The sequence below is a fragment of the Gasterosteus aculeatus genome, chromosome 2 (assembly GCF_964276395.1).
Source record: "Gasterosteus aculeatus chromosome 2, fGasAcu3.hap1.1, whole genome shotgun sequence".
Classification (NCBI taxonomy): Eukaryota; Metazoa; Chordata; class Actinopteri; order Perciformes; family Gasterosteidae; genus Gasterosteus; species Gasterosteus aculeatus.
This window is the reverse complement of record NC_135689.1, coordinates 6,449,144-6,469,936: the sequence shown is the minus strand read 5'-3', so window position 1 is coordinate 6,469,936 and position 20,793 is coordinate 6,449,144. Positions and strand designations below refer to the sequence as shown.

The 20,793-nt window shown below is 41.3% G+C and overlaps 3 protein-coding genes and 1 non-coding gene across 6 annotated transcripts; all 4 read left to right on the top strand.

Moving 5' to 3' along the window:
- Positions 1-262: 262 nt before the first annotated feature.
- sarnp (SAP domain containing ribonucleoprotein) lies at positions 263-5,616 on the top strand. Its single transcript, XM_040194562.2, has 11 exons — positions 263-760; positions 1,578-1,677; positions 1,817-1,860; positions 1,943-2,013; positions 2,592-2,643; positions 2,886-2,959; positions 4,078-4,115; positions 4,634-4,659; positions 4,753-4,821; positions 5,173-5,256; positions 5,409-5,616. Exons 1-11 carry the CDS (start codon positions 728-730, stop codon positions 5,448-5,450), a joined length of 633 nt encoding a protein of 210 aa, XP_040050496.1. The 5' UTR covers positions 263-727; the 3' UTR covers positions 5,451-5,616.
- A 1,106-nt stretch (positions 5,617-6,722) lies between these two features.
- Positions 6,723-14,255, top strand: ccnt1 (cyclin T1). Of its 2 annotated transcripts, none has more exons than XM_040194545.2 (9): positions 6,723-7,132; positions 7,775-7,856; positions 7,948-8,076; positions 9,203-9,263; positions 9,956-10,018; positions 10,144-10,189; positions 10,360-10,523; positions 10,668-10,738; positions 10,841-14,255. In XM_040194545.2, exons 1-9 carry the CDS (start codon positions 6,960-6,962, stop codon positions 12,104-12,106), a joined length of 2,055 nt encoding a protein of 684 aa, XP_040050479.1. In that variant the 5' UTR covers positions 6,723-6,959; the 3' UTR covers positions 12,107-14,255. The 2 variants fall into 2 exon arrangements, with proteins under 2 accessions (XP_040050479.1, XP_040050478.1); XM_040194544.2 differs by having other exon boundaries at positions 6,936-7,132; positions 10,135-10,189.
- Positions 14,098-20,497, top strand: kansl2 (KAT8 regulatory NSL complex subunit 2). 2 transcript variants are annotated; one of them, XM_040194540.2, is made up of 9 exons: positions 14,098-14,505; positions 15,346-15,603; positions 15,707-15,879; positions 16,042-16,156; positions 16,505-16,668; positions 16,798-16,961; positions 17,810-17,906; positions 19,404-19,657; positions 20,187-20,497. In XM_040194540.2, the coding sequence occupies exons 2-9, from the start codon at positions 15,353-15,355 to the stop codon at positions 20,418-20,420; spliced, it is 1,452 nt and encodes a 483-aa protein (XP_040050474.2). In that variant the 5' UTR covers positions 14,098-14,505; positions 15,346-15,352; the 3' UTR covers positions 20,421-20,497. The 2 variants fall into 2 exon arrangements, with proteins under 2 accessions (XP_040050474.2, XP_077945108.1); XM_078088982.1 differs by having other exon boundaries at positions 19,404-19,712.
- LOC120830021 (small nucleolar RNA SNORA2/SNORA34 family) lies at positions 18,670-18,803 on the top strand. Its single transcript, XR_005713793.1, has one exon. It is a non-coding gene; the product is annotated as a small nucleolar RNA SNORA2/SNORA34 family (small nucleolar RNA).
- Positions 20,498-20,793: the final 296 nt, after the last annotated feature.

Genomic DNA, 20,793 nt, shown 5'->3' with positions numbered 1-20,793 from the left:
TCAATATCATACGTGCCAAACACCTACACTGTTTAAACCTCTTTTTTTAAAACAATGTCAGCATTCACACCAAATCCTGTGCAGACCTCCTTCATCACGAACCCTTTAACTCCATTCCGGGCCTCAACATGTACGTACAGACCCGTGATATGACTGAAAGGTCACGGTGGGACATGACATCTCAGCTCTCTGGTCAAAAAAGGCTGACGCATCAGACAATGGGGCGAAAATGAAACCTGGCTTAAGCTTCCAGTAAACCATTAGATCAGCGTGTTAGGTTGGTCAGGGCATACAGAGGCTAGAGAAATAACAGAAAAGTGAAGTAGATTGAGACCAGTTCCAATTTGCAAGAATACAAATAGTCCCGAACCTAGTTAGATAAATAATATATATTGTGCATGCATAACTGAAGTGATAGCAGCAGTTAGACATTATGTACAGAATAAGCCAAAGGTGAAGTGAGTTCCAGCTTAAATCTCGTATTTGAACTCTGAAGTCGGAACTGGGCAGTATATGAGTCTGGAGGAAGAAAACCAGATCTGTTCATTTGAGTAGATCTGGATGATGTGTTTTTTTGTTAGATGGTAGTGTCTGTTCCTACACGGGCCTGCAGTTGGTCCGTCCGTCCACCAGGCGGCGCTGTGAGACGTGGCGAGTGAGCGCGCGGGCGCTCAGAAGGAGAGCCGCCTCAGTTTGATTGGAGGAAGTAACACATCAACAAAGAAAGATGGCGGAGGTGATAGAGCTGCAGAAACTGAAGGTTGGTAGTGACATAAAAATGTATTTATAACACAGACACGGCGATTTAATCAGTAAATGTTGTTCGGTAACCGTTCTTAGTGGTCGTAACTCGCCAGATAGTGAAGTTAAAAAGAGGTTTGGAGCGTAAAATGCGTCCATGGGGAGTCGGGGCTAACAACCGGCGTGGGTTCACGTTGTTCATTCGAATGCGAAGCGAAAACGAGTCAACCGTACAGATATACGCTTTAAACGCGGGCGAAATGTTTAATAAGCAGCTGCGAAGTTGGAATCATCATATAACAACGATGATCTGAAACGGTAACCGTGTCCCCCGGTGTTGGATTTAAAGTGTCCCGCCATAAGTGCCCCGGGTCCAATTAGCTAACATCGCTCTCCGACTGTGTTTGACCTCCGACGCCCGCGTTATGCTGTTTAATGTTTACCACGCTTATTGCTCGATGTTTCCACAAAAATCGTCCCTTTACTTTAAAATTACAGTGACGTTGTTGCTAAACCGGATCACGTCCTACCGACGAGCAGCGGTGGAAAGTAACGCTGCAGTTTATGTGCTTGTATTTGACTCGAGTGTTTCCTTTTTAATCGTACACTGTTTACTTCCACTCTACTTCATGTATCCGAAAGCTGTTGAGAACTACTTTTTAAGTCAATATTGGCCATGAAAAAAGTGCCCTCTTTAAAATATATCGTATTAATACTTTTGTATATCACGTGACGTTAGTGAATATTTTCTCCACCATGACGACTTGTAACGCCTCACACATCTCGCACGGTACTTGTTTTATTAAGTGTCGCTTCTGTTTCTTTGGTTGTTTCAGCTGGCTGAGCTGAGGCAGGAGTGTGAGGCCCGAGGTCTGGAAACCAAGGGAAACAAAGGAGAGCTCATCGCTCGCCTGCAAACCTATCTGGATGAGCACGGTAAGGCAGCATCCTTCCTTCGCATGTAGACACTGGTCAGACACGGCATGCAAATGGGTGGATGGACTGTGATCAAAAAGCATTCATTTCTCCATGTGACCCACTTCCTTTCTGCTTTAACCTGTGGTCCAAACAAAAGAGGATGACGTGGACGTGGATGACGTGCTGGCAGAGGATGCTGAGGTAAAATTATGATGCTTTCTCTTCCCTCTCTCATCGGTACGTTCTGTGAACTGAGGATGACCGTTTCTATTTTCCCTTTTAGGACTTAGACAAAGTTGAGGATGCCATTAATATAAAAGACGAGAAGACTTCCGAGTCAACTGAGCAAGAGCCGTAAGTTCATTCTCATTGAGTTCTCATTTTGGTCTTACAATGGGAAATCCTACTTGAGCCTGGCTCCAGAAGTGAGTCAATCCTTCAGACCTCCATTTTGAAATGCCACTTTCTGGAGCAGAAATCTCCCTGTTTATGACGGCTGGATGGGGATTTACATTTGATTCAACCAACCAACAATTTTATGGCGGCTGCTTTAAGATCCAGCTTACTTGGCTTCACCCGCAAACTGCCTCAGCTCCACCAATTACTCCCCGCTTTGCCCATTTTGAAGGGTTTTCTGTATCGGCCAAAGCCACCTACTTTGAGCTTCTGGTGGCTCTTCACAAATATATGCCGGACGTTACCAAGACTCCCATCTTATTTCAAACTGTTAACGGGATTAATAGAAACAACAATCTTTAAAAAAAGGGTTGGGCTTTATGACTGAGTCTTGTAACAGCATTATTAAAAAGATTAATCAAATCATGCGATCTAATTCATAACCGTGACATGATAACCATCAATTCTATAATTTGTCTTGAGTTTTCCCCAATTGGGAATCTTTGGTCATCCCACCTCGCTTTACGTTCTTTCAGACCTGCTGATAAGAAGGTGGTGAAAATAGCTCCTCCATCATCTACCGGTGAAGTACGTATAACATGTTTGCATGCACTTTAAAATCTGATTAGTCCCTTTCAAACTACCTATTTTTATATTAAAATCAATGCCATATGTGTAGTGATATCTTGTGTGTGGGTGAAGGTGTAAACCGTAGAACACATAATAAAAAAATAGCAGATTTGGTTTCTTTGTAAATATTGATAAGCAGAACCTAGTCCTTTTACCAGTAGCTCGTATTCTGATTTTAAATCTTGCCGTTTGTTGAGCAGAGACTACAGAAGAGGGCAGAACGTTTCAACATGCCTGCGACAGCTGAAAGCAAAAAGGCAATACGTGCAGCAAGGTGAGTTAACTGGGCTCCGCCTCTAAATGTCCTCTCCACGTTACTCCCTGCTTATTGCAATTTTATACTTGTAGTTTTGAGCGACATTGAAATTGTATTTCCTGCAATCCTTCATGGGATTTGTGAATGCAGAAAGTTCTTGATTGCTTAATTGGACCAGTTTGAAATAAAACATGTGTGAACTGAACGTACATCTGAAAATAAAGATGAGCATTCACATGATTTTTCATACTCAATGTGTTGTAACGGTCCATCAATTTACAGACAAACTATCAATCAATTGGAATAAACATACTAATATCGAAATATCACAATCTTTTCTTTCTGAAAAGAGACAACGTACAGATCAATAACCTCACATCAATTGTATGGAAAGAAAGCTGTCACAGCGCATCTGTAATGTGTAACACCGAACCATCACTAGATGCTAAATACTATTTGTCAACAGAACACTCTTCCCTGACAACTTGTTTTCTAATCAACAGAAATGCTCGAAAGAAGTCAATACTTTAGCTACAAAACTGATTTCTAGACACATATCTCTTGACACATTTTTGGAAAGTAAAGGGTCAAAACCTTATCAGGGAAAGGTCTTGAACAAATAAAGTGCAGCACGTTCAGTTGCTTTTGTAATGTATTATTATTTAATGTTCACTTTTATTGGAAAATGTACAATTTCTAGATTATGACAAATTCACTCTACTACTACTATACTATAAAATATATTATTAACACTGTGTGAGGGAAAGAAGAAATATGACCTACAATGAAATTAGAAATGAGGTAAATGCCAGTTAATAGTCCTCTGTTAATATAATATTAATAAAAATGTTGGCCTGAACTGTAAAACATGGTCGTCGTGGCGCAGGGGTTAGAGAAGGTGTGCTGGGAAGCACAAGGTTGTTGGTTCGATTCCAGGCTGCCCCATGTTCCACGTCGAAGTGTCCCTGAGCAAGACACCTAACCCCTAATTGCTCCCCTGGCAACAATGTGAAAAAGCCATGGGTTTAAAGTGTAATGTAAGTCGCTTTGGATAAAAGGGTCTGCTAAATGACGTGTAATGTGTCTGAGGTATATGTAGGATGCCATATTGAATTGTTTATGCTCCTTTTCTTCAGGTTTGGTGAATCCACTGAGAACTCCAATCCCGCTGCAGGTCTGTAGTCACTCATTACTCTTTCGTTTAACTTTGTCCTCGTATGTTCTCAATGGAGCAACGATGTACAGTGAAGTATTGTTGAACTTTTTCTCAGGATTTTAAAATGATTACTTTCCAGGACAGTCCAGGAATCTTTTTTTGTTTGGGATGTCTCGCCATAAGTCAGTCAACTGTTATCTAGATATGCAGGAGCTAAACAGTCGCTCTGTTTATTGGAAGCTGCACACGGTAAACTAGACCAGCTGAGGTGGTGCAGGCAGCTGTTTGGAATAAAATGAGAGTGAATCTATTGTGAGATTTTTAACTTAAAAACACGTGTGATACGGCCGATCACGGTTTGAATTAATTCACTCAATAATAATAATAAGTAATTATCAAGAAATACGAGCGTCTCAATCCCCATCCTCATAACGTGTACAAACATAGTATTACTTAGTGAACATCTAGTTTTACTGTGTATGTTTTCTATCTGCTGTTTCTCGCCGCTTAATTTCAATAATCTGTTCCCCGAGCAGGTGCCGTTGCAAACAGTAAAGCTCCTGTAAGTGTTCCATCGTTTATTTCACACATTTGTTAAATTCCTCCGGTTAATGAGATATTAATTGTATTTTGTTTTTTTGTGGGCCTCGCAAAGGTGAACGTTGATCAGCTGAAGAAGAGAGCGGAACGATTTGGCATGAACGTTTCATCCGTTTCACAAAAGGCAATGAGCAACACCTTCAGACATGTTTCTAGATTCTTTCTTATCTCGGGAACAATATGTATCTCAGTAAGACCTGAGAAATATATTAACCACATGGTTTTGTATACTCCTGTGTTTATTAAATACTTGCAGATGAGAAGAGGATTTTCTTATTTAGTTAAGAATGTTATTTTTGAGGAAATATGAGATGGACAAAATTATTGTTCATAACAATATCTAAATGTCTAATTCCATTTAAAGACAAATAATTGAACATCTTTGAACAACAATTTATGATTTATTTACACTTTTATGTTGCCATTTTTCCACCCCACTATTTGCCTTTATTAAAATGTTGTTGCTTTTTTGCAGATTGAAGAGGATGAAAAGCTGAAAAAGAGAAAGGAGCGATTCGGCGTCTCAGCGGTTGCCGGTGCAGGTTCAGCCGAAGTTGAGGTGTGTTTTTCCTTTGACATTTTTGTTGCTGTTTCACAGTTAAGGCAATTGTGGTCGTTTATATGTTATGATGAAATTCATTACATGTAAACAGACCAGAGGGAATGAAAATTGTTTTTAAATCATTCTTTTCTTTTCATCTTTTTCTACAGGCGAAGAAAATGAAGCGTGCTGAAAGATTTGGAAAAGTGTGAAAAATGTTTTTGAACTTTTTTCCTTTTTTTTTGTAAAGCATTTTCATTACAGAAAATCTCTGACGACGACGACATATGTCACTCATAGGATTCCTGTAAATCAAAAGTATAATTAAATGCCGATTTGTGAGTTGTATCATTAAACCGTTTCGAAATAAAATAAAAAGAAGCTCTCAATTATTTACTAAGCATCAATGTCAGTGGCTAATCTAAATTCCCCAAAAATGTAATAGAAACCACCTATTTAGTATTTGCTGGCGCATCATTTTTTGCCAACCCTTGGAAGCATCCAATCCTGTTATTTGCATTTCCGTTACTTTTAAATTTGTCTTTTTGGTTCGGTTGTTTGTTCCCCTCTACTAACCGCAGTTCACTGCTTTGTCGGAGCTGCAATGAAGTCCTGTTGTCATGTTTTTAATCCAGAAACTAATCAAACAAGGGTAAGAGATAAGTAGTTATTCATGTATCAGGAGATACCTTACCGCATCATCTTAAATCAAAATGGTCCATTAAACCACTCAAACTGCAGCAAGTAAATGTGAGAAAGTTGAAACATGAAAAATATTTAATGAGAAGCAGCGATCTGAAGTTCTGCGCTTGATAAAAGTTGTCTTAAAACTTCTAATGGCATCTAAAAATGTTCTCTCGTTAAAAGAAAATAGTCAGAGAATATGATAAACTACTGTTGGTTGGAAATGGAAAATGTATCTAGTTTGGGGCTCTTGAAAGGTACATCGTTGGTCCATTGTAAGTAATACATTAAAACGCATTTTTTAATAATCCATTATCCATTTTTTGGATAACGTACATTTTTTATGTTATCTTTTGGAAATCCAGTGGTGCACTGCTTCAGTTATCTGTCCATTTTCTAAAATTTTGTGGTTTAAAATAAATAGTTACCATCTTTCTGAAATCTGCTTCACATGACTTTTTTTTTTTTAAATGTATATTTTAATCTAAAGTTTGAGTATCTTTACTGTGCCCACCTGCAGTCTATCATTGAGTCACTTGCTTGACTTTGTGAAGAAAATAAAAGACTCATTATCCACTTATGTAATGGAGTAATAATCAGTGGTATCGTAGACCTATGATGAACAAATACTAAGGTTGATCATTAAATTATATCAGAATATCGCAGGGATAATACAAAATGAAAGGAAACGTGTTCACCCAACATCTATGTATATTCCTAACTGGTTGCTAAAGTGCTAAAGGTCACATTTCATGAAGACTTAAATTGGTGATCCAAAGGAGATCCTTTCCCTGGGAGATGGCTGAGTTTGTCCATTGTGCACAGCAATGTGCACATTGTATGCACACGGAAGCATACCCTTTTCACTTGCTGCTGTAACACGAGCCCCCGGGATGATTGACGTCTGTGTACACAGAACACCAGAGAGGTGTAAGTATGACCCCTAACGGTCATTAAGGGTAATTACACACACGTTACTACGTGTGACGTAGGTTCCTGTGACGCGCAGAAATTTTAAACTATCGTCCTTCTCAGTGATGGCGGCTTCGTTTGGTTCTCTCCCTGCAAGCTGTAATAACAAATGGTACTACACCCGACAACAGATCGACAACAGCCCATCTCGGCGAGCTGGACTTGATCCCGACAAGGAACTGTCCTACAGACAACAGGCGGCGAACCTGCTGCAGGACATGGGACAGCGGCTCAATGTGTATCTTTTGTCGAGGGACGACTTGCGTCTCACCTAGCCAACATTAGCCCGTTAGCTAGCGAAGTTTAGCTTCCCGTGGAGCCGGCTGGGCGGAGGAGAGCTGTGACCCGTGTCCTGTTATCGTGCTTAGTTCGAAGGCCCTTGGGTTGTTTTTACGTTTGCGTTGTGTTTCGTGCGGTGGTTTGCGGGTTTTACCGCGTTAACGTCAGCGTGTCGGCGTCACCTGAGAGCGGCGCAGTGGGCTAAAGCGGAGCTGCGGAGGCCCGTGTGGCTGGAAGGCCTTCGGGACGTTAGCATTAGCTTTGCCTCTTGTTGTGAGTGAAGGTGCAGTGATAGTGGATAAACAAACGTAAGAAAACATTTTGGTTTTGGTGTGTTTGAGTGTGTAGGAGCTTTATCTATCTAGCCGACCTTTTTATTTGTTGCAATATCGTCTTCGGGCTAATATCGGAAGCTAGCTATGTGATTTGTTTATCTTTGCTGTGATATTGAGTCATTAGCCTAATTAAAGCTCATTTAGGTTTGTTATTTCCCACGTGACGTTAGACAATGACTCCATATCAAATACACGATTTACAATAATGCGAATGTTGCGATCTGTCAGTATTGTTTGCCGCGTTGTCCTTAACTACCGTTCTTCAGGTCCCAACTCACCATAAACACAGCCATCGTGTACATGCATCGATTCTACATGGTCCAGTCGTTCACCAGATTTCACAGAAATGTAAGTGCCGATGTCCCCTAAAGTCCCAGATACAGCTATCCGTGCATATGCTCAATCAACTCATGAATTTATTTTTGTTATCCGTCAACAGGTCATTTCTCCTGCCGCACTTTTCCTGGCTGCAAAGGTGGAGGAGCAGCCCCGAAAGCTGGAACATGTTATCAAGGTGGCCCATGCATGCCTCAATCCTCAGGACCCGCCACCAGATGTACGCAGTGATGTAAGTGTTGGGCTGTAGTCAAAATTGCCTGCAATTGTGCTCTGCCTCCTCCTGAGCTTACTTGATGGGGTAGATATTTGACCTCTTAAATACTACTAAAGGGAATGTATTATTTCATCACTAGAAGATTAATCTTGCTTTATTCGTCCTACTGATTTTTCTTTTTAATTGCAGCTTTAATGCTGATGCTCTTATGTGGCATATATTTTGCAATACGTTGTCTTTGTTGTTACTTTTCACATTGCATTGAAACTGAGTACAATGACTTGGTGTTTTGTAATGAGCCACTTCAGGTGATGGGGGGATGATCCGACAATTTTCACGCGATTATCAGAGATTGCGGTATTTGACGTCTAAAATACAGTGTCTAAAAATTGTCTAAAACTGAACAAACAACCGAGTAAAAAGCTAAATAGATGATAGTGCTGACTGGATTTGGCTCCTCTATGGGGGACTAATTGTTAACCATGCAACACACGTTCTAGTTAAGGGTACGGCGGATGTAACGCTGTAGGCAGCTGGATTATTGCAATGGCACGAGATCAAGCGACACTCTTCTCTGATGGTTCTGTGTAACGCACCATTGTGGGACCGGTTTCTGGGAGATGAGGAGCTCGTGCCAAAAACTCATGGCAGTTGTGTAGGAATGTTTTGGCTGTGTTGTGTCAGATATTTCCCAAGATAAACTAAGTTCACCTTAGAGTATTGTTTTGTTAGTTGGCTTTTCCCCCCCGATTGTGAGTTTTCTGGTACTTAAAAAAAACTAAAAGTCAACTGGTCTTAATCGCCATTTTGAAACTTGTTTGACATCTAATGCAGTGCAATAATTCAATACCGTAGACGGAGATTTTTGGCCCGATCGCACCACCTCAGGAGCTTTTCCTTCTTGATGATTCAAGAAAGAAAAAGACAAGAATGTACTCAAATGTCTTTGTAGATTTTCAGTGACCCGGGTTATGTGATGTTTAGTAGTAAAACAAAAGCATCTGTCCTGCCTGTTAAGCTTTTAATCGTCTCACTACTTATCTGTGAGGCTCCATCAGCTCTACCTGAAAGGTGGGTTTAATGTGTTTGAAAACGGATGGAGGCCTCCCAGTGAGTAACGTGCCTGTCTCCTCAACCTCAGGCCTACCTGCAACAAGCCCAAGACCTGGTCATTCTTGAGAGCATAATACTTCAGACCTTGGGTAAGTTGGGAAGGAAAAACTGGGTCCATTGATTTCCCTCCAGAAACGAATAGTTCTAACCTGTTTACTTTCATCCACAGAAAGCCCATATGCGGTTAGCAGCACGGGAAACCGACTTAACGCTTAATACTAGCAGCACTTACACACTGTTGCGTTGCAGTGTTTCTGCTTCTGTTTCGATTATGTCCATAACTTTTTACATTTCCCCCCTTTTACATCACCTTTTACATTTTTTTTTTTAAACCATTTGTTTTAAGGACTATGTGATGAACCGCTGATTCCTGATTTATTTTAGTATGTTGGCTCACTGGTTTAATCTTTTTCCGTGTTTCCAAGCTTGTAGGAAGTTCAAGAAGATATCCGGGTTCATTTGAAAAGACCTGATTTTGTTCTTTTTTTTTTGTTAAACAAGTTGCACTTTGTGCAACAAAGCAAGAGTTGGGAATCGAGAATTGCATCGGCACGCCTTTTAATATTTTTTCACATTCATCTCTTTTCATGTTGTCCAGGATATCATTGGAAAGTTAATCTCTGCAACACTTACTTTGGTATAACAGTATTGATTTTCTCGGTTTTCAGGGTCTTGAATGAAATTTATCTGGTGCATATGTTAGTTTGACTTCTGCATTTCATTTATCGAGACTTGTCTCTTTTTGTCCCTTTTTTTATTTTTATTTTCATTTTTTTTGCAGCTTTTGAAATCACCATTGACCATCCTCATACTCATGTTGTCAAGTGCACTCAGCTTGTCAGAGGTGAGCATTAACTCTTCAATTTAGCATATTATTGTTTGTATATTCCGGCCCGATAGGAAGTGCGCACGTTAAATCGTCAATTCGCAGGTTTTAAGTGTGTTTTTTTTGCTCTATTGTTGTTCCAGCGAGTAAGGATCTGGCTCAAACATCATACTTCATGGCGACTAACAGGTATATTTGCAGTTCACTGTTTTTGATACGAACAACTAAAATGGCAACGCGTGTTTTCAAATATTTTGTATATATTGTGCACAATCCTCTAACTCAATATGTCTGCTTTCTCTCCCCTCTCCTCATGTTTCTGTTCTTTATTGCCTTCTGGGATGTATCCTGCCACGTAGTCTGCACTTGACCACGTTCTGCCTGCAGTACAGTCCGCCGGTTGTGGCCTGCGTGTGCATCCACCTCGCCTGCAAATGGTCCAACTGGGAGATCCCTGTGTCGACAGATGGCAAACACTGGTGGGAGTATGTTGATCCCACAGTTACCCTCGAGCTCCTGGATGGTATGTGCTGTAAATTACCTCTTGATTTAGAACATTTCAAGTAAACGCAGGAAAAAATAACTTCTGCATCAGTTAATTAATAAGGAGGTTTTTTTTAACTTACTCAAGCAGCACTCTTCTTCACTTCTCCATTACTTATTTCAGAACTCACACACGAGTTCCTGCAGATTTTGGAGAAAACACCCAGCCGGTTGAAACGGATTCGCAACTGGAAGGTACACATATTTCTTTTTTTCTATTTCTCCTTTGTGATCGACTGTACGGAAGCATCTTGCATTGTGTCAAGATTTAATTGGCTGTGTTTTCACTGCTTTCAGGCCGGAGGTCAGACACCAAAAGCCAAGCCCAAAGTTCAGGAGGACGGGGACCAGAGGGACACCATGATGAGCATGATCTCAATGGCCTCATCAGAGAGCACCGTGGCGGGCTTGATGAGCCTCTCGGCTCCACCTTCCGCCTCCTCCTCCACCAGTGACAAAGACCGGAGTGAACCTGGTAGTGCTCCCACTTGGAGTGGAAAAGGTCAAGCCGGATCTGATCCACAGTCCAACAACGAGGTTCACGCTCCAGCTAAGGTGTCGCTGAGTGAGTACCGAGCCAAGAACGCGGATGTCCTTGCTGCCCAGAAGAGAAAGCTGGAGAACATGGAGGCCAGCGTGAAGAGGGACTATGCCAATGCTGCCCAGGCTCTCATTGGTCAGCAGCAGCCGAGGAAGGAGAAGCAGCATCACCAGCAGTCAAGCTCATCCTCGTCGGACATGTCCAACCCGTCGCCCATAATTCTGAAAATCCCCCTGGAGAAGGAGAGGCACGAGAGGACCTCTCTCAAAATGCGCTTCCCCCTCGCTGGGGGAGGGGGCGGCGGGCAAAGCGGCAGCGCCCGAGGTCAGGAACAGGACATCAAAGTTAGAATACGAGTGCCTGAGAAGCAACGGGGGAGCTCAGGAGAGGAGGGCAAGAGCAGGGAGAAGCACAGGGAACGATCGAACCACCACCACCATCACCACCACCACCACCATTCCTCCACGGGCGCTTCACTCTCCTCTTCACACAAACATTCTTCTGGGTCTAGTGGGACTGTTGGAGCCAGCAAAAAAGTCCCCAGCGACTCGTCTAGGACAAGCTCCTCGTCCTCCTCGGCGTCCCGTAAGAGGACGCACTCCCAAGACCCTGCAGCAGGCCCCCACGCTGGCTCCAAAGTCAGCAAGTCCTCCAGGAATCCCTACCAGCTAGCTTCCCTGTCTTCCTCCGCCGGGCAAACTCTGGGGCACGGCTCTGACATTCTCCCCGCCCTGGGCCTCCCCCACCACCAAGGGAGCTATCCGCACTCCAAAGGCGACAAGACGGACACCAACGGGCACGGTGCAGCCGGGGGGGCCCAGTCGAACGAGTACCAGGACACTTTTGAAATGCTGAACTCGCTCCTGAGCGCGCAGGGGGTCCAGCCGTCCCAGCCGTCCATGTTTAACTACAGATCCCAATTTGGGGAATACCGGTACAGCGGTGGCTCCAGGGGGAGCAACCACAGGCCCCCACCCCTCCCTTCAGAACCGCCTCCCCCAATGCCGCCGTTGCCCAAATAAGTTCCTGATCAGGAGATGTGAACATTGTACTTGACATTACCGACATCCATCTTGTTTCATAAAGTATTGTATTTTTATTTTTTTAACTTCACCCGACATGTTTTATAGGTTTCAGTGAGACAGCAGTGAAATGTACCGGTGTGATAAATGAGTATTCAACTTTATTGTTTTTACACTGTTGGGGCAATAATGAGTGGCATTGAAAGCTTGCAAAATGTGAGACAATGAGTACAGGAAAGTGTAGTTAATGTTTTTTTTGCTCATCTGTCGAACTGAGATGAAATGTGATAATGGGACCTGGTATTTTTAGCATCACTGTTTTGGCGGAATTCATTGTCTTGAAATCATGAAATCACCTGTTGGGTCTTCTTTCCGATTGTCTTTTTGTAATGTTTTTATAGTATGTTATTTATTAATTGAATGCTTTTAAAAAAACATAGCCCTCTTTTATACCTTTTTTTTTTAAGGTTCCCTCTTTTTGCTCTTTAGGGAGAATGGTGATTTCTTCATCACGACTGTACAGGCTAGTTTGAGAGTGCATGTCTCCAAAGCCATCGTCTTTCATATATTTTTTTGGGGGTCTTTTTTTTTTTTTTTCCCCCAAACAGCCATAACCTAAAAGAAATGTGAAAACCCTTTTGGTGTTCATCTATTTTATTTCTTTCATTATTTGGTAAGCTTGTACAAAGTTGTTTAAAACAAACATGAAATATATTTTACATTTTGTTATGAAAAATTGCAAAAAAAATGTAAATTAAGGAATCTTGTACTTTTTTTTGTTTTTAGATTTTGCGTGTTGCAGTCATTGTTTTAAATGGTTGTAAAATACCCACGTTCAGTTCTCCAATTATTACACTAATGGACACTAATAGTTCATACCAATGATAGCCGTCTATGGTTTTATCAAGAGTTCAAACATATCTACAAACTATGGTCACAATGAAGGAATGCCAACAAAAAATTGCTCCAGAGAAGTAATGTGAGTTTTTATTTCTTATAAATTCTCTAATTGAATTACCTTTTTGAGGAACACTCTTTGGTCACAGCTTAATGAAGAGATGGAAATAATCTGCATTAATCATTAGACACCGTTCTAAATGGTTTTAACAGCAGCACCTGCAAACTGCCAGAAAGAAAATATTTTTCATGCTTGTGCTCACCTAATCTAAAGAACTGAATTCATGATGAATTTGCGTTAAATTATACTGGAAGAGTGGCTACTTGTTGGCGAGAGTATCGGGTATCATCTGTACATTTAATTCATACTAAGCTTTATGTGGTTTTGATTGTATAGTATTACTGCTCTTAACCCGCTTTCTTTTATTAATTTGTAATCAACTAAAGAAAAAGTCAGCTTTATTACATAAGTTATAGACATACAGGTACATACATAAAAAATTACCTCTGTATTTAACTGTAAATCTCCCAGGCAGCATTTTGAGCTTTAGTGTCTTGCACAATGTCCCTTCAACATGCAGACACTAGGGGCTGGGGATCGAACCCCCTACTTTTTGGTTTAGGGATTTCCCACCCTCAAAACGTTATTTTTAGACAGTTCACAGCAATGCAGTACAACAAATCATCAGCCATACAATTGTAATATATGTGTTCCCATGATTATGTGGAAGATATGCTGAAAAGAGTACTGCTCTTTGCTCAGGCAGCAGAGGTTAAGTGGTTATTCAAGTCTTGGTTGTAACAGGGAAACAGTAAATGCACTGGATATTTATCTCAGTAGGTTTGCCTACAATGCAAATGACAAAGTGTTACATGTATAATGGTTAGGCTATTGGAATAGATGTCCAATAAATTCTCATTTTTAAATAATTTTTTGATTCATCTGGACAAGACAAATTTAAGTATAAACTTTGTTGTGAGAAAGTTAAAGGATATTCATTTCAAAATAAACATAAGTGAAAAAAAACAATGGAACACACTCATGCAACCTAACAATGCAAAATCCAATAGCTACAGTCAGTTTCATGTTTTTCACGTCTTAGTGTTTTTAAGCGACACTCAGGTCTTGAAAGGAAACGTTTTAGGATTTTACTTTACTTTTATCAGTTATGTGAACACTGTTGTTTTTTTATAATATGTGGTTGCTTTATTCTCAATTAAAGTCAATAAATATTTTAAGAAAACTTAAAAACAGCATTAAATATTTCAATGAAACCTCCCTGCAATATTATGTATGGGTGTAGAAGAACGTTTTTTGTTGCTATTTTGATTGACAGCTGGATTGGCCAATGAAATAGCTTATACTTTGACCAATCGGAGTTCAGAGTGGGAGGGCCCGTATTGCCCTTGCACTGGCTGCGGCAGTTATTAGGGAATTGCAGGGAAATCTATGTGGTCTGTCTCGGAAGCAAGTTGAACCTTGTCGGACCTTTGTAGCAAAGGTAAGCAGTTATAGACAATACACACGTCTAAATTATTGTTATGCCGGGTAAGCCCTTCGATGATACCGAGACAGATAGCCGTCTGTAACCATTGTTCAGCAAAACTCCCTTCTTTGTTGCAAATGGTGAAAAGTAGCGGTTGGCTAATGTTAGCAACTGCTAAACAAAGATGGCCGCGCCATAACTGAAAGCCTGACGCAGTACGTCGCACGTTCGTACAGTTTCAGTTGTTATGACATTAATAACCGTCATTCGTGTTGATAATTTTACGTACAAAGTTACGGTGGCTAACGTTGTCTTTTCAAAACATATTTCTAATGATGAATAGCAAAATGTTCTTTCAAATTTGATCAACTTTGTTTTACACAGTGCTTGTCAGTGAATGGCGTTATTTATACGACGGTAACAATTTGTATAAAATGTCTAAAAGTTAAAACTACGTCACGTTTTACAAAATACATGCGACGATATATTAAGAACTATGTTGTTTTAACAGAACTTTCTCTCCATTGGATTTTTCAGTTATTGTTTATGTGGATATAATGATTGTTGGGTGAGTCACAACAGACTGTAATTTAACAGTTAACTAGGAAAAGACGGCTGTCATATTCCAATATCCCAAATCTTAGACAATATTTAGTCTCGTCATAATATTAAAATTATTTTATTATTGTTATTTATTTGCAGTATTTTGTTTAGCACTACTTGTGATATTTTCAGTCTTGTTTAGTCTGACTGACACAAATATATTCTAGTTAACGTTTTGTCATACAAGACAAAGGAAATTAAGCATTACATTTGAGAAACCAGAATCAGTGTTTGCTTTTTTTTTTTTGGCAGGCTTGCAATGAACAGAATACGAATTCATGTTTTGCCTTCGAGTCGCAACCGGGTGACCCAGACAAGTCGTTCTCAGGAGCCCCAGACGTGCTCCTTTACCCAGCGGCCGTGCTCTCAGCCCCGGCTTGACGGCCTGGACTTCTGCATCAAGCACATTTTGGAGGATAAGACTGCCCCGTACAAGCAGTGCAGCTACGTGTCTGCCAAGAACGGCAAGCGCTGCCCCAATGCCGCACCGAAAGTTGAGAGAAAAGATGGGTAGGGGAAAATGTTTTTCTTTAAACTCTTTGTTTCACCTCAGCTTTATTATTAGCTGTAAATCTCTGACATTTCTCTTCCCATGACCCTTTCTTTTCTTTAGAGTGACCTTTTGTGCAGAGCATGCTCGCAGGAATGCCATGGCCCTCAGAACTCAGATGAGAAAGGCGTCTTCCGGTCCGTCGCCAGAGTCACTTTTGTCCCAGCTGAGTGGATACAACCGAGCAGAGACTCACAGTGTTGACGGAGGTCGCTCTGAAGCTAGCCGTGTTTTAGGTACAAGGTCTTGTTTACTTTGTCAATTGTTGACACAAGTAAATCTCTCATGCATTGACATTATCTTTGTATTATATTCAAGGGGTGATGTGGTCAGTTTTTTAGCCGTTTATGTTCACTTGTAAATCTGATTTTAATGTTGAGCTTGTTCCCTCCGTACAGATGAGGACAGTCTGAGTGAGGATGAGCAGGGTCCGTTGGTTCTTGACCAGACATGGAGAGGAGACCCTGACAGTGAAGCAGACAGCGTTGACAGTGATCACGAGGATCCTCTGAAGTAAGCTAAATTAAGTTATCTTTATTGGATTCAGATTGTAGTGTAAATCTTCATTTTTGGATGCCCATTTACTGCCTTAGGCAATAGCTGTGAACACGTTCATACAGAAAATTAATGCTGAGCAGATTGTGTTAACTTTGAAACGTTTACAAAATTAAGTCAAAACTCTGTATTAAAAAGAAAAACCGGATATCAGAGTGTGCCCTGATGCACAGTATTACAGGGCCACAATGTATGTACAAAGAAACTGCAAAACAAAAGGGTTTGACATTCCATGAAACTTTTTTTTTTCGGTGAAGTTTATCACAGTGACTGTATTTGTTCATTGTTTACTTTCTTAAATTGCAGACATGCAGGGGTTTACACAGCAGAGGAAGTGGCTCTCATCACGCGAGAGAAACTCATCAGGCTGCAGTCCCTTTACATCGACCAGTTCAAACGCTTGCAGCACCTGCTTAAAGAGAAAAAGCGGAGATACCTCCACAACCGCAAAGTGGAGCACGACACTCTTGGTAGATATACGACTAGTCGGATACTAACTACTCTTTTTGCCTGGTTTACCTACCTGTTACCCCGCAACCTTTCATGTTTACAACCTCCCAGCCCTGAGCGTTTTCTGTACTTGTTTATGTTGCTGTCAGGGAGCAGTCTGCTGACAGGGCCCGAAGGTCTGTCCATGAAGGAGAGAGAGAACCTGAAGAAGCTCAAAGCGCTACGCCGATACCGTCGTCGGTACGGAGTTGAAGCCCTGCTGCACCGGCAGCTTAGGGAGAGGAGGCAGGCGGTGACAGAAGGAGCATCTCAGGTGACACCCCACCACAGTAGTATTAAATTAGTAATTATTACACGTCGATTCACCTAAATGACGTTTGTCTGCACAGGTTTCAAGGTATCCGTATCTGAAACTTCCTTCACCCTAGTCTACGTGTGTGAGGGGGATCCAACAGCACATGCTATTGTGCAATTAAACATTAGACTTTAATCAATTGATTCCAAGGAGTTGTTTAGGCCAAATGAGAAAATGAGAAATGTTCAACATTAAGTGCTGCTCAATTTAGCGCAAAGCGGCTCTAATATATAGAGGTGCGATGTCTACCTGGGAGTGTTAGGTGAACTTCTAGCTCAGCGCGCCTCACTGCTCGTCTCACGGCCAGTGAAAGGTAGTTTTGCACTTAAATCAATCCCAGGAGGAGAATAAACATTTTCCCGCATTTCATTATTACTTGTGTTTTCAAAAAAACCTTAAGTTGAATAATTAAACTTGTCCTTTAATGGGTTTTTAGAAGAAGAATGTGCTATTTGCCTACCACTTCACCATCTACTTACCATATTAACAAAGAGGATTTCTGTGGAGCTTTAAATGTATAGATTTTATTCCTGTTTTTGTTTTGTATGTCAAGAGGCTTTTATGCTTTAAATGTAGCAGGTCTTTAGTGTCAACAGTAATGTAGTCAGCTACTGCCAAAGCTGAGGATGACGCATACTTTTGGTTGGAGATTATACTCCACATATTTGAGGTAGATCACTCTGGGATTTCATTTTAATTTTATACTCAACCCTCTGGCATTCAGGAATGCTGTTTTTAATGGTGGTTTATAGTTATTATGGAAATCCTTTACATTCGTTTTTGACTGATTCTTTGCTCTGTTGTAGCCACACTCAAGAACCGTGCACGAGAAGTGCATCTCCTTCGGGGAGGGAACCCGATGTACCAACCCCTGCCTGCCCATGACCCGTCACTGCGTCGCACGTATCCTCAATGATGTTTCCGTTATGTGTTTGGGAAATGGTCTGCTCTGTTTACATACAAAACAACCTGGGCCCTGTTTCAAAAAGCAAGTTTAACAAACTCTGAGCCGAACTGTGTTTGTTAATTGAGTTAAGCTTGTTTGTGGTAAATTCAGCATGGAAACATGTAAACAACAAGAATTTTCCATTTCCAGTCAGTGGAATTAAAGAAGAGCCAAACTGTAATCGAATGTAGTTAAATTTAATTTGACGTGTGTGTATGTCATGTTCAAACTACGCTGTACCACAATCCTTCTTTCAGAAATAACACGTATGCCACAATATCATGGATATTAAGGATATTAAACAACTGTGCACCTTTACTAAAGATCTCCTTGCAAAAAGGATATGAAAAGGTGTTATTACACTAGATTTTCCCCAATATCTAACTAAGTCAAGCAGTAATTATACAGACGGTAAAGTGCTGATAATTAATGTGCTGCGAGGAGCGATTTAATACAGATAGACTAAATTGGGAACTGAATCGGCGTGTCTGGTTCTGTCGGTGGGGGGAGACCGAGAAACTTTTTTATTTTTAAAGAACCCCATTGCAAGCAGTTAAGGGTCACAGTCAGTTACCACAGTAAAATAAGTTTCCCCTCATCGCAGGGTTTTCGGTTAGATAATTTACTCTCTGAAACCGTTCCCTGTTTTGAATGATCGATTGAATGAATATATTTAGTTTTAAGCTTGTCTGTCGCTCTGCTCATGGAGCCATCTGCACCACGGCCCTGATCAAGACGAGTAGCTTGCGGTAGCTGCTGGTTTCAAATGGTGCCTACATGAACTGCTTCCTGTGGTCTGTTGATTTTTCCCAGAGTTCTAAAGGGACTAATCTTTTCAGTTGGAAGGAACAAAATCCCATCTCAACATCCTTCATCGTAACCCCAGATTATTGAGGGTAGTTTCATGTGTCTCACATTTCAACAAGATCTGCAACATAGTTTCTTATTGGAAGGATTGTAATTATGCTTACTCGGCGCATACTCAAACTGCTGTATTGCTTTTTGATCAAGCCCTCAAACAAAATATGTATCATATGTATTCTAAAGGAACAAAATTGGAATCACGTAAACACATTTGTAAAGAACTGTTTTAAAGACTTCTTATTTATTAGATTCAGGGGAAGTAGTTTCTGACAAGTAGGATTTATTGGCAATTTTCTGCTTTTTAAGTTTGAATTGAGTTTATTATATTGAATTGACAAATGTGGGAGACGAAGCGATTCAAATATTTTTTAAACAAAGCCATTGGAAAGATTTGGGTACTAAGGCAGTAATCCACATTATACTGACTTGTATAGTTGACAGGACCCACTAACCAAAACCACAGGCCAGAATCCAGTTTAACGTTTTTAAGACGGGAGCTGTTGTCTTCAATTTCCCAAGTAATGTTTGTTGTTGTTTTTTTGGAATCTGTGTGTGAACGTCGTGTGTCATTGCCCTTGACAACCAGACAGACATCTTCCAGGACAGCAATCAGGTGCTTTTCAAAATGTGCCCGGGCGTGAAAGATGTCCCCTGTGTCAGCCCCGTGCACATGGGTCAGTCGGACGATCCCCGCTGTCCCCTCCACCTCACCCTGCCTCCACCCATGTACCAGCCTGAGCAGGAACCCCCACCGCAGGAGCAGATCACCACTGCAACCAGAGACATGTATCTGAGCGCGGCAGAGCTTCAGCCCACAGAGAGCCTTCCGCTAGAGTTCAGTGATGTACGTAGAGACGACATACCGCTGTCCTCTGATGTATATGCGTTGTATTAAAAATGTGAGTGCCACACTTCCTGTTAGCTACGGTTGCTGGTGCTAATACGTTGATCAGAATCCTGTTCTACAACAAAAGAAGCAACCTGTTTAATTCTGCAGTGCTGTAAATGTGATTTCAAAGTGAGAGCTCTGGTTCTGGTGTTGATGGCTGGAGGAATGGACTTGAGCTCTTACGTTGTTTGTAAAAAAGAAAGTTAGCGTCAACAACTAGAACCATAAAAGGCAAAAATGTTTCAAACAAAGTGTTTTTACAACCTTGAAGTACTACTTCCGACCTCTATTTTAGTAAGCCATTAAAAGTAGAAATTGGGGATTAAAGGATGCACAAACGGCCTGCGGTGATCTAGTTACCCCAAAACGAGGACGCTCCGGCTGTCGGTCGGAGGTGTAAACATAAATAAAATATATATTCATACAACTTCAAATGGCTCCTACAACGTTTATGTTAAGCTTTAGATTTCATCCTATTGTACAGGACCTGGATGTGGAAGGCGACGGTATGCAGGGTCCTCCGTCCCCCCTACAGTTTGACACGGCCCTGGCCCTGGAGGACCAGACCATCAGAGCCATCGCCGAGGGCCCGATGGACATCCTGACTGGAGAAGACCCGGACCAGGGGGACCTGGACGCCTCGGGACAGGAGCTCTCGGAAAGGGATGTGGATGCCATCTTGCATGACCAGGTTAACTCTCAACCAGGGGCGTCTTGAATCGTTCTGTTGACAGACTGCACCGGTACGCTGGTCCTTGTATATAATGTATAGGCCTAATAAAAAGTTGGTCACAACCTTTTGTCAGCACGGCATCACTTTTAAGGGGCGTCACATTGCGCGATGGATGTTCTTTCCAAACCTGCTTTCAGTGTAAATGATGGGTAACAAATCATCCGTCATGGTTCTCTTATCTGAAGTTAACACGAGATCCAAGAAATCAGGTCTGTATCCTTCACGTCATTGTGTTTGTCGACCGTGTGGTCTTTGTGTTAATGCCCCTCCATTGGTGTTCAGTAAGGCAACAGTGAATGGGGACTTGATACTAGAAACGTATGTTTGAAATGTACTAAATAGAATGAACACTGTATTC